Raw genomic sequence first — 12,431 nt, 5'->3', positions numbered from 1 at the left:
ATCCCTACCCAACCAGAGTATAAGGGAATGGGGGCCCAAATTACTTTCTGAAACAAGGAGAGCCCTCACCTTGCAGGCATTTTGCAAAGCTGTGAAAACTCTGTTCTCATATTCTATAGGGTTTGACAGTGGTTCTGTCAACCCTGCCTAAGGGTTCTGTTTTATTCTATTCTATTCTATTTGATTATATTTTATGATTATATAGAGCAATGGTTAGAATGCAGTATTGCAGGCTATTTCTGCTGACTGCCGGCTGCCAGTTTGGCAGTTCGATTCTCATCGGCTCAAGGATGACTAAGCCTTCCATCCTTCCGAGGTTGGTAAAATGAGGACCCAGATTGTTGGGGGTAAATTGCTTAGAGAAGGCAGTAAAGCACTGTGAAATGGTATATAAGTCTATGTGCTATTGCTGTTATATAATCAACTGAGTCATAAACACTTTGGAAGACATAGAAATATTGTAATAAAGAATTATGTGCACTATTTATCTAGTTGTAAGCAATCGTGCAATAATTGGAAGATACTACTTCATGCAAATTAGGTGGTATTTATATTGAATTAAATTTTCCTGATGAAAGGAAACAAACGAATCAAGTACCTGCTAATAATAATATCAGATTCTATAGTTTATAAAGCCTAGATGTTAAACATTCAACTCTGAGCATATTTCTTTCAACCCATTGTTAAGTTCTAGATTCAAAGCAAAATGCATCCTTTTTTTCTACTCCTAATGAGAAAGATGAAGGAAAATAAAATTGTTTAATCAGGAGATTTCTTCTCAAGGCATGTGAAGGGATTTTAAGTGAAAGCTCCCCAAGAATTAGTTCTTTAGCTTCCTGCAGAATTGAAGAAGGGGCTTCTTTGATAGCTTCTATGCATGTGCATAAAGGAAGGAATGTGGGACTTTGGCTCCATTCACAGTCTCAAATATTCCTCTTCATAACTGATGTAGCCTTTAAAATAAAATAAAAAAATCTTTATATCACAATATAAAATATCAAAATAGTCATAGTTAAATCGTTATTTAATGTCAAAATAGTTGACATAATGTGGATGCAGTATAATGATTCTTGCACAATATTTAATAGTTTCAATTTTAATGTTCTTAATTACATCAATGGTACTGGAGTTTATTAATTACTTTAGTATATTAAAATTTGGCAAGTCAAAAATAAATATCTTTCACATTTCTTTTTGGGGCAGGTTGAAAAAACTGAAGGAATGTTTGTTCTGATAAATTGTTGTATTTGAAGACCAGAGAAGGAATATAACGAGGAATATAATGGCTTAAATTGTCAATGATAGTATACTGCAGTGTTCACAATTCACAGTCCTCTTATTGCATGGCATGAAGACTTAAGACAGGAGTACAGCAGTCTGCAAAAATCCAAATATGTGTCATGTATGAAAAGTAATAGACTTGTTCTCTCTTGAACCTAGGGTTGTTTCAATTCAGCAACTAAAACTAAAAGGAAATTCAAGATGAATATACAAATTAATGTCCTGATATTGTGTTTAAGTAATAAAATTTAAGAGTAGTTAATAGAATACTACAATGGAGATGTTATACAACAATCAGACTTCCCTTTAGCTCCAATCTCACTGAGCAGGAGATTATACTAGATGACCCAGGTCACTTCGTCTTTGTTGTATTCTTTTCATTCCTTATTCTCTTCTCTGGAGACTGGTGATATGCATTTTAATTTTTCCATTAGACCAAAAAAAAAACAGTTCATGATGCTTTCATCTCTATGTTTATAGCTTCAATTGCTGTTTTCTAGTGAACTCATCAAAGAAGAATACAATGAAACATTTCACAAAAAGACAGAGGTTGTTATCAAGCTGGACTGTTGCAATAGAAATACAGAAAAAGCTATGAAAATGTGAGTATTTTAGGAGAAATCATCTACACTGCAGTTGTCTACTTTTTAAAGCAAGAAAATGGAAGTGCTACTCTTGACCACACAAATGCAGTACTAGCTAATTGATCATAAAATCAGTGTAATATCCTAGAATTGTATAGTTGGAAGGGTTTCTAATTTATTCCTATTGCTCTCCTCTGGATGATGGCTATTTTTGTCGTCGTTATTTATTATGGCAATATTTCACAATTAAAGCAACACACCATGTTGTTCTAAACTGGCTGTGGCTAAAGGAAGCTTCATGGACTGTTTGTGTAGTAGGAGATGATCAAGATGGGCTTGACATGTCATTAGTCCCTTAATGCCCACAAGAGATCTAAGTCCAGCCTACCCTGAATTCCCATGACTTTTATCTACTGCCAATTTGCTTGGACCTTTAGTAGTACAGATTCTTGTAGAGAGTTTAAGCTTGCAATAAATCTGTATTTGAACTGTCTGGATATCCTGATTTCCCTGGCACTTCACAGTTTGTCCACAAATAATTCTAAGAAGGAAGATTTATGAACATACATGTGAACCTCCAGACATCTCCCCAATGTACATGTACATACATGTACATGTATGTATATGTACATATGTATATCAGCAATGGGTTAGCATGGTGGTTGTTCACTACTATAGTGTTTGTTGCATGGTAAATCTATTTTGATCTCGTTTCTAATGTAATGAAAGCAATTATTTTGAGTTGCATTTTGACACAATGTATTTTTTGTTTTGTTTTACTTTTATTAAAGCCATGTTTACATAATTGCCCCGGTCATAGGCATTCAATTTGAAATCAGAATACCGTATTTTTCAGAGTATAAGACGCACCTACCTTTTTTGTTTTTTTATTTTTTTATAAAGTTTTTTTTTATTTTTTAAACAAATACACATACAAACATACAATGTATTTTCTTTGAACAGAGTATTTGGCCGGTTCACAAATTTAAACAGTGTTTAGTCATTTCAATTAAATTTACAATTTCTAATATTTCTTTTTTGCCACATTTATTCCTTATCTATTTTTTTTTAAACTAATATTACCCTTCATCCTCATCTTTAATCTTAATCAAATTAAATTTTTCCCTTCTATTCTATATATTATACCCCTTTCCATTGTCACCTATTTTTATATCCATCCTCACATTGGTTAATTATGTAATATTACAATTGTTTAATACAAATTCAACATTTTAATATAAATCAATTAGTTATATAACTATCTTTTTTGTATATTAATCAATATGAACATGAATATTCCAATTATTTCTATGCAATCCAATTTCTTACAAATCAATTATATTTACTAATAATAATAAACTGAATAATTTTCCCCATATATTCGTCCAAACCAAAACTTAACCATTTCTGCTTTCAACACAATATATAATTAATAGTATCTCAATTATTACAATTCCCTAGTTAAATAGAGCTTTCCCCTTATGTTACTCATTTTCACACCTTAAACTCTCCCAATAACCCAAATAGTTTTGCCCATATAATCCTCCAAATCACAATTTAATCATTTCTACTTTCATCACAATATATAATTAAAAATATTTCAATCGTTACAATTTTCCTAATTAAATTTAAAAATGTTTTAGCTGTTATCCAAGCTACAACTTAATCCTTTTTACTTTCACCACCATATACCATTAAAGGTATTTCAATTGTTAGTTTATACCTATTCATATTTCTAAAAAAAATAAAAAAACAAAAACTTATCATTGTCTAGATTTCAAAAATACAAAGACAAATATTCTAATTATTATTCATTTCATTTTTACAATCATTTATTTATTTATTTTATTTATTTGATTTGTATACCGCCCTACTCCCGAAGGACTCAGGGCGGTGAACAGCCAACAATAAAATACATAAATACACAAAATTTAAAAACCCGATAAAATCAAATTAAACTTTTTGGCCCAGACAAATTAAAATACCCCAATAATTTAAAAACAGATTAAAATTTACATATTTAAAAAGGGAAGAGATCAGGCCAAGCCCGCTTGATGGAATAAAAAGGTCTTCACAGCACGGCGGAAGGAGCGCAGATCCGGGATCCTCCGTATCTCCGGGGGGAGCTCATTCCAGATGGTAGGTGCCCCCACAGAGAAGGCTCTCCCCCTAGGGGCCGCCAGTCGACACTGTTTGGCTGACGGCACCCGGAGGAGTCCCTCTCTATGAGAGCGTACTGGCCGGTGGGAGGCTATTGGTGGTAGTAGGCGGTCCCGTAAATAACCAGGCCCTAAGCCATGGAGCGCTTTAAAGGTGGTAACCAAAACCTTGAAGCGCACCCGGAAGACCACCGGGAGCCAGTGCAGCTCGCGCAGGAGAGGTGTTACATGGGAGCGCCATGTCGCTCCCATTACCACCCGCGCGGCCGCACTCTGCGCCAGTTGGAGCCTCCGGGTGCTCCTCAAGGGGAGCCCCATGTAGAGAGCATTACAATAGTCCAGGCGGGAGGTGACGAGGGCATGAGTGACCGTGCGTAACGAGTCCCGATCCAGAAAGGGACGCAACTGGCGAATCAGGCGGACCTGATAAAAAATCCTCCCGGTCACGGCCGTCAAGTGCTCTTCTAAAGACAGCCGTGAATCCAGGAGGACGCCCAAGTTGCGAGCCCTCTCCGTGGGGGCCAATGATTCGCCCCCAATAGTCAGTGATGGCGTCAACTGGCTATATCGGGATGTCGGAAACCACAGCCACTCGGTCTTGGATGGGTTGAGCCTGAGCCTGTTCCTCCCCATCCAGATCCGTACGGCCTCCAGGCACCGGGACATCACTTCAAGGGCATCGTTGGGGTGATCCGGGGTGGAGATGTACAGCTGGGTGTCATCAGCGTACTGATGGTACTCCACCCCGAAACCACGGATGATCTCGCCCAGCGGCTTCACATAAATGTTGAACAGGAGAGGTGAGAGGACCGACCCTTGCGGCACCCCACATATGAGGGGCCTCGGGGTCGACCTCTGTCCCCCTGTCAACACGGACTGCGACCGGTCAGAGAGAAAGGAGGAGAACCACCGCAACACAGTGCCTCCCACCCCTAACTCTTCCAACCGGTGCAGCATGATACCATGGTCGATGGTATCAAAAGCCGCTGAGAGATCTAACAGGACCAGGACAGAGGAGCAACCCCTGTCCCGAGCCCTCCAGAGATCATCAACCAACGCGACCAATGCCGTTTCCGTGCTGTACCCGGGCCTGAAGCCCGACTGGAACGGATCCAGATACGTCGTTTCATCCAGGTGCTGGGGAAGCTGTTGCGCAACCACACTCTCAACAACCTTTGCCACAAAACGAAGGTTGGAGACCGGACGATAATTTACCAACATTGCCGGGTCCAGGGAAGGCTTCTTGAGGAGAGGCCTCACCACCGCCTCTTTCAAGGCGGCAGGAAAGACACCCTCACCCAGCGAAGCATTTATAATCCCCTGGAACCAGCCTCGTGTCACCTCCCGAGAAGCCAGCACTAACCAGGAGGGACACGGGTCCAATAAACAAGTGGTCGCGTTCAGTCTACCCAGAATCCTGTCCACGTCCTCAGGGGTCACAGGATCAAACTCATCCCAGATAACATTCTCAAGACCTGCCCCAGTTCCTCCCCCTGAGACTATCCAGTCGGAGTCCAGATCTTCCCAAATCTGAGCGATTTTGTCATACAGATATTGGACAAAATCCTCGGCTCTACCCTTCAAGGGGTCCTCCCGCGCTTCCTGGTGGAGCAGGGAGCGGGTCACCCTAAACAGGGCAGCCGGGCGATTATCTGATGACGCAATAAGAGCAGCAAAATAGCTACATTTCGCTGCTTTTATCGCCACTAGGTAATTCCTAATATGAGCTCTTACCAGTGTCCGGTCAGATTCAGAAAGACTGGCCCTCCAACTACTCTCTAGGCGTCTTTTCCGGCGCTTCAACTCCCTCAGCTCCTCAGTGAACCAAGGAGCTAAATGAGATCGGCGCCGGGTCAGAGGCCGCAAAGGCACGACCCGATCCAGAGCTCCAGCGGCCGCCCTATCCCAGGCGGCCACTAGGTCTCCAGTCGAGGCGTGTGCCAGAGCCTCAGGGAATGGCCCAAGCTCCATCTGGAACCTATCCGGTTCCATCAGGCGCCTGGGGCGGAACCATCTTACCGGCTCCGGCTCCCTGCAGCGGGGTGTAGCGGTTCGAAGGTCGAGACGAAGGAGAGAGTGATCAGACCATGACAAGGGCTCGGTGACTATATCCCCTATCTCGAGATCACTCAACCACTGTCCAGAGACAAAAACCAGATCCAGCGTGTTTCCCCCCGTGTGGGTAGGGCCATGAATTAACTGGGTCAGGTCCATGGCTGTCATGGAAGCCATGAACTCCCGAGCCACCTCAGATGCCTCACCAACGGACGGCAAGTTGAAATCCCCCATGACCATAAGCCTAGGGGTCTCAACCGCCACCGTGGCGATGACACTGAGTAGCTCGGGCAGGGCTGCTGCCACATGGCAGGGAGCCAGGTATGTGATCAGCAAACCCATCTGAACCCCGTGGCCCCATTTCACAAGGAGGGATTCACAGCCGGCCGTCTGAGGAACAGTGGCCTCCCTCGGTCTCAGACCTTCGTTAATAATAACCGCTGCCCCCCCGCCCCTACCCTGCAACCTCGGCTGATGGAATGCGCGGAAACCTGGTGGGCACATTTCAACAAGAGGGACACCCCCCCCCTCTTGGCCCAACCAGGTTTCCGTAATACCTGTCAGGTCCGCTCCCCCCTCCTGAACAAGATCACAAATGAGGGGGGCTTTATTTACTACAGACCTGGCATTGCATAACATCAGACGGAGGCCAGGGCCCTGAGGATCTGCGCCACCTGGAAAACGAGTGGAGCTTCATGATTTCCGATTTATTTCTTACTACTATTCATATTTCAATTCTAAATATGTATAACATCTTTCTCTTTCATTTCTTTTTCTTTTTCTCCCCATTTTTATTTTTGCCTTTTTCTTTCTCCTTTTTTTTTTTTTTTTGTGTGTGTGTGTTTTAAAATCTTAAACTCTCCTCTTTTGCCCTAAATTTCCCATTGTTTGCACCTACCTTTTTTGGTGAGGAAAAAGAAGAAAAAGAAATCTCCCTCTGCGCAATTTTGCCTCGTTACAGCAAACAGCCTGCTTTACTTTCATTTTTGTTTTCAGCATAGCTTGATTAGCACAAGGGGAAAAAAAATCTGCTCCAGCAATTTAGCTCTTTGCAGCAAGCAGCAGAGCCCTGAGCAAAACAGCTGAGAGCAAATCAGCTGAGAGTCAGGAGGCTGATCCTATCAACTTGTGCTAATTAGGTTGTGCTGAAGCTGAAAGGAGCTGTTTTTTCTTGCTGTTTGCTTGCATGCGAGGCAGAGGCCAAAGGGTGGGGGCCAGTGGGTGGGCAGGGTTACATTCGGTGTATAAGATGCACCTAAATTTTCACCCCCTTTTAGGGGAGAAAAAAGTGTGTTTTATATTCCGAAAAATACGGTATTTGGAAAAGACAAGCCTGCTGACCTAATTTATGGAAAAAGCTTTGAAACTAAACAGCATCAGTGGAACATGATCATCACATGGAATTCAGTGATTTATTTTTTATTTATTTGTGTTTTGGAAGCTTTGTGAACCAAGAAAACCTGAGCCAGAGAAGAGCAGAATAAATCATATGGCAGATATTGTTTCAGTAACACAATGATTAATCTGCTAGCATAAAATATTGAACTAATATTCAGCAAAACTGCTGCATATGTCTACTGGAATTTCTCCACATGTTTTTTTATTGCCTAATTAAAGCCACATATCATTTGAGTAAGACTTTTTAAATAATACTAATAAGTTTGTTTGTATACACACACAAATAAATTTCCAATTGGATCCAAAATAACATTATTCAAGAATGTTACATTAAGAAATGTGATATTGTAAAGAAAGTTATAAACCAATGTTCGTGTTTGTCTTCACTTTTCTGTGAACAGATACCAAAATCTGGCACCATCAGAAGTGGATGACATTTCAGATATACACTCAAAACTCTTACGGGTAAAACTTTATATTACAATATTCTAGCACTCAATAAAGTTGCTTTCAAATTATAGGAGTACTGAAATTGACTTGCAAAGAATTTTTTTTAGTGTCTAATAAGTAAAATAAGTTTATATACATTTGTATTTTTCTTGCTGAGAACAATAATAATGTATTGTTTATAGCACTTATGCAAATTTGAAATGTATAATTTGCCATGTACGAAATACTATCCATTCAGGTAGATGGTAATTTTATAAATAAAATTTAAAAATGTGAAATAGCTCTTAATATCAAATGAATTCTCATTATATCTATAAATATTGAACCAGTAGAATCTATTAAACTATTACTGGTATGTAGTACCATTCAGTTACATTATCTAGTGTTGTTGGTATTACATAAGATAGCTTAATATATATGTATTATATCAGTTTTTGAAATTACTATTTTCCCAGCTCCTTTTTTAGGCTTATAATTTATTGCATACTTACAACATCTGCAACTATATTGTCTCTCAAAGCACATACAGATTGCCCTATATGTATTTGTATTAACCAAATATAAATGTACATATTTACAACACATAGCAGACACATATTCTTAGATACCATGGATAGTTTTTCCCCAGTGAAATTATTTTTGAAATATTTTTAGTTCTAGAATAAGTTTTAGCTTTTACAAGATACCGTTGTGCTGCTGACCTCTGGCAATAGTTCTATTTTCTGCTTTTTCTAATTCCTGGGATTTATTGGTGTAAATGTTGCAAATTATAGTTTTTATTAAGTTATAAAAGTATATATATATAGTTAAATTTGTTGTATTTTTGTAGCTTTCTAGTTCTCAGGGAACAATAGAGACTAGTCTTCAGGATATCAAAAACAAACTTTCTCCTAGTGGTTTACTATCTGACAGCTGGACCAATCAAGATGGTACACATCCGAAAGATAGAAAGTAAGTAGAATTCACATTTTAATCGGTTATTTAACTTTTAAATCCTGGCCTGAATCATTGTTTAGAACATAATTGTGCTTTCAATTAGAAGCCAAAATGGGGTTTTGGAAGCTTCTTAAAGGAGTTGTAGCTTTTCCTGGGATTGCTTAGGTATCTTGAACAGTTGCAGAATGTTTCTTGGAAAAGAAATGTTTAAGTTGCAGAAAGTGCCAATTTCATATCCCGGGAGCTTAAAGTCATTGTTTGCCTTTGAATTAAAAGCACTGCCCAACAGCATTATCTTTATATTTTTATTTTATTCTACTTTCTTCTAGCCCAGAAAGGTTGCAAGTCCTACTGACTTCCATAACAGATATTTATTATCAATTCAAAAAAGACAAAGCAGAAAGAAGTAAGTGGTCAAATTTAGTTTTTGTTTTAGCTTTAATTAATTACAAAATATTCTTAAATTTCTGGGTTGAGTTAGTGAGGCAAAAATTCTGAAAGCAAAGAAAATGTTTTTCTCTTGAGTAGAAGAAGTGCAATTCCAATAAAGAACACTATTGAGAATACCATTTTATCAGGAAAACAAACAAATGGCCATGGAATATATAAACTCAGAGTTTTCAATTGAAATAGTATACATGACTAGATTCAAACAATCATATTTGAGGCACATTAAGGGGAGACCCAGTCTCTTGAGAAGTCCATTATGCTGGGAAAAGTAGAAACAAAGAGGAGAATCGGCAGCAAAATGGGTGAATTAGATTATAATAGCAGTGAATGTACAATTGAGAACCCTAAAAATCCAAATTGAAGACAGATCATCCTGAAAAAAGTCTTGTGTAGACATGAAGCGTTGACCCCAACTTGCTGGCACTTAATCAGTATATTAGTATGGGTAATTTATGTGAAATAATTTCTTGGACATCCAATCTGATTTAAATTGTTCCTTCTTTAGGACTTCCTTATAACGAAGAACAAATTCACAAATTTGATAAGTAAGTCAGTTTATTATATAAGGATTTTATATTTGTAGTGTACTGTATTTTCTTTGTTTCTTGTCTTCAACAATATAATTGGAACAAGTTCTGTGAAGCTAGGGATGAAGTAACAAATGGCTACTCAGACTTTTGGATTGTGTCCATATAAAATAGAAAACATATATAAGCTAGGTGCATGTCTATTGACGTATTGAGAGATTAGAATGAGTCCTCTGTATTTTATAAATCTAGGCCTCATAATTACAGTTTTAGAAAGGGTAAAGGGAAAAAATACAAATCAAGTCGTTGAAGAAAAAGCTGGCTGTTCTGCAACTCTGAAGGTTTAGAAGTCTTCATATACATCAAGATTTATTAAATGTTAAATTATTAATAAACTTAAACACAATGGTTAAAAATTATTTAACTGGAAAATAGTAATAATCTAAAACATCCAACCAAACTGGAAAATTAAAATGTTCTTTAAATCTTTTTCTTTATTTGCATTTTAGAGCATGCATATCCTTTTTCATGTATTAATTTTTACTTTATGTATAATTGAGAAGGGCACAAACTATCTGTCTTGAAAGTTACAGTAGTTCACATTAAAGCAATTTATAGCCAACCCATTATGTTGAGTCCATTCAAAATAAAGCAGTGCATTAATTTGAATTATGGAAAGAACATACTAAAATATGTTACTTGACTACATGCTCCTACGTGCATGCACACATGCATCCCACCCCCCCGCGCATGTGCGGCAGAGACCCAAAGACCAGCTGGCCGGCGGGAGGTGCACACACATGTGCAGCGGAGCTGAGCTGGGGTGACAGCTCACGTGCTCACAGAGAAGGCGCTGTGTGCCACCTCTGGCACATGTGACATAGGTTTGCATCACGGACCTAATGTATTCTGTATATCAGTGATGGCTAACCTTTTCCAGACCGAGTGCCCAAGGGCGCACGAATGTGCACACACACGCCCAAACCTCCAAAACGCAATGTGGGCACGGCTCCCGTGCATATGCCCCGCTCCCCATGCATGCGCGTGTGGCACCCTGCACGCACCCCCCCCGCACATGTGAGCGCTGCTCCCACACGTGTCCCAACCCCTCGCACATGTGTGGCAGAGACCCAACAATCAGCTGGCCGGTGGGAGGCGTGCATGCACAACAAAGCTGAACTGGGGCAATGGCTTGCTTGGCCATAGAATGCGCTGCGTGCCACCTGTGGCACATGTGTCATAGTTTCGCCATCACTGCTCTATATATACATAAAGGTGAATTGTTGAATGTTTCCTCTTTCCTGAACTTTAGTTACATGCCTGTTCTATGGGTTTTTAAACTCTCAAATAAATTGGGAAAATTAGTACTTTATTCTGATTCTTATTTCTGGGTATTACAGGCAGAAACTATTTTTGCATGCCACAAAAGCTATGACTCTGTTCAAGGAAGAATGTGTCAACAAATATGAAACCTTCTTAGACAAGGCAGAGGATTGGATGAGGCAAGTTGTTCCTTTTTTTGAGTAACATTTAACATTACTGTATTGTATTATAGCAGCACATATTAACAAAAGTTATACAATACTTTCATATAAATTGTATTTCTTTCCAGAAAGATGCTTCTTCTAAGGAAACAGTTACTAGGTCTTAGAAAATTATGCTTTGATATTGAAGAAGAAGTGTCCAAATACCAGGACTATGTAAATGAGGTGATGTTCTTAATTATTCTAAATTAATAGCCTTTTCCACTACACCTTGAGTTTTTATTGCATGCATTATAGACTCCAGTATTAATTTGGTAATTTTGGCTCAACTTTTATTACAAGAAATATTAAAGCAAAGAAACATTTAGCAATATTTTAATATGGAAAAATATCCAATCATTACTACACTGCATTTCTATAATGCAGTCGAGGAATAAGCAATTTGCTTAGTAACATGAGTGGGATCAATACTTGTTTTAATAGGCTATGTAAAACAATAGTAACAATCAGTGATAAGTATTCACCAGAGTGGAATTCTTTTGTATCCTTAAAATCCAGTGGTTATTAATGGGAAATAAATATTTGTAATATGGTGGTTTTGTTATTTACATGGATTTATGCATTCATTGCAGTTAGATGAAACATTGCCCCATAAAATGTTTGCTGCTTCCAGTGGGATCAAACATACATTTAATCCAGTTTATCCAAGTTCAAACACCTTGGTGGAAATGACTCTTGGGTAAGAATTTTTATTTGAACCAATAGGAAACTTTTATATGCTTTCTTCATAAATATAATTATGCTAAAACTTAAACTGATTGATCTTGCCAGTTTCAGAAGTTCTATGTCAGTTCTATTTTCTCTAACTTAACTTGTGATCTGTTACCACCTGGCTTGTGACCAGTTACCTGAGGCATCATTTGTTTCTACTCACCCAATCCAGTCTGGCAGGAATGTCTGCTGGTGGGGACTAGGAGGTGTGCCATTTTTGCCATGGTGCCTGTGTTCTGGAACATTCTCCCTTCAGAGATAAGATAGCCCTTATCCTGTTTCTCTTTCATAAGGCCTGCAAGACCTGGTTATGTTCCTGCCATGGGGCCCAAGTGT

At 38.9% G+C, this 12,431-nt stretch overlaps 1 protein-coding gene across 10 annotated transcripts in view; it reads left to right on the top strand.

Moving 5' to 3' along the window:
• The window catches only part of TBK1 (TANK binding kinase 1), a 41,603-nt gene that overhangs the window by 18,922 nt on the left and 10,250 nt on the right, over positions 1-12,431 (top strand). For 9 of the 10 annotated variants that reach the window (XM_087873186.1, XM_087873180.1, XM_087873181.1 and 6 more), the window contains 8 exons: positions 1,782-1,883; positions 7,879-7,942; positions 8,757-8,878; positions 9,193-9,269; positions 9,819-9,858; positions 11,241-11,342; positions 11,453-11,549; positions 11,957-12,063. In XM_087873186.1, coding sequence (XP_087729312.1) covers positions 1,782-1,883; positions 7,879-7,942; positions 8,757-8,878; positions 9,193-9,269; positions 9,819-9,858; positions 11,241-11,342; positions 11,453-11,549; positions 11,957-12,063 — 711 coding nt within the window. Of the gene's footprint in view, positions 1-1,781; positions 1,884-7,878; positions 7,943-8,756; positions 8,879-9,192; positions 9,270-9,818; positions 9,859-11,240; positions 11,368-11,452; positions 11,550-11,956; positions 12,064-12,431 lie in introns of those variants that run through there. The other variant, XM_087873189.1, reaches the window with a different exon arrangement.

The sequence above is a fragment of the Pantherophis guttatus genome, chromosome 7 (genome assembly GCF_059756535.1).
Source record: "Pantherophis guttatus breed Tessera chromosome 7, ASM5975653v1, whole genome shotgun sequence".
Lineage (NCBI taxonomy): Eukaryota > Metazoa > Chordata > Lepidosauria > Squamata > Colubridae > Pantherophis > Pantherophis guttatus.
Note: the sequence above shows the minus strand (reverse complement) of the source record. Positions and strands in the feature narration are given on the sequence as shown.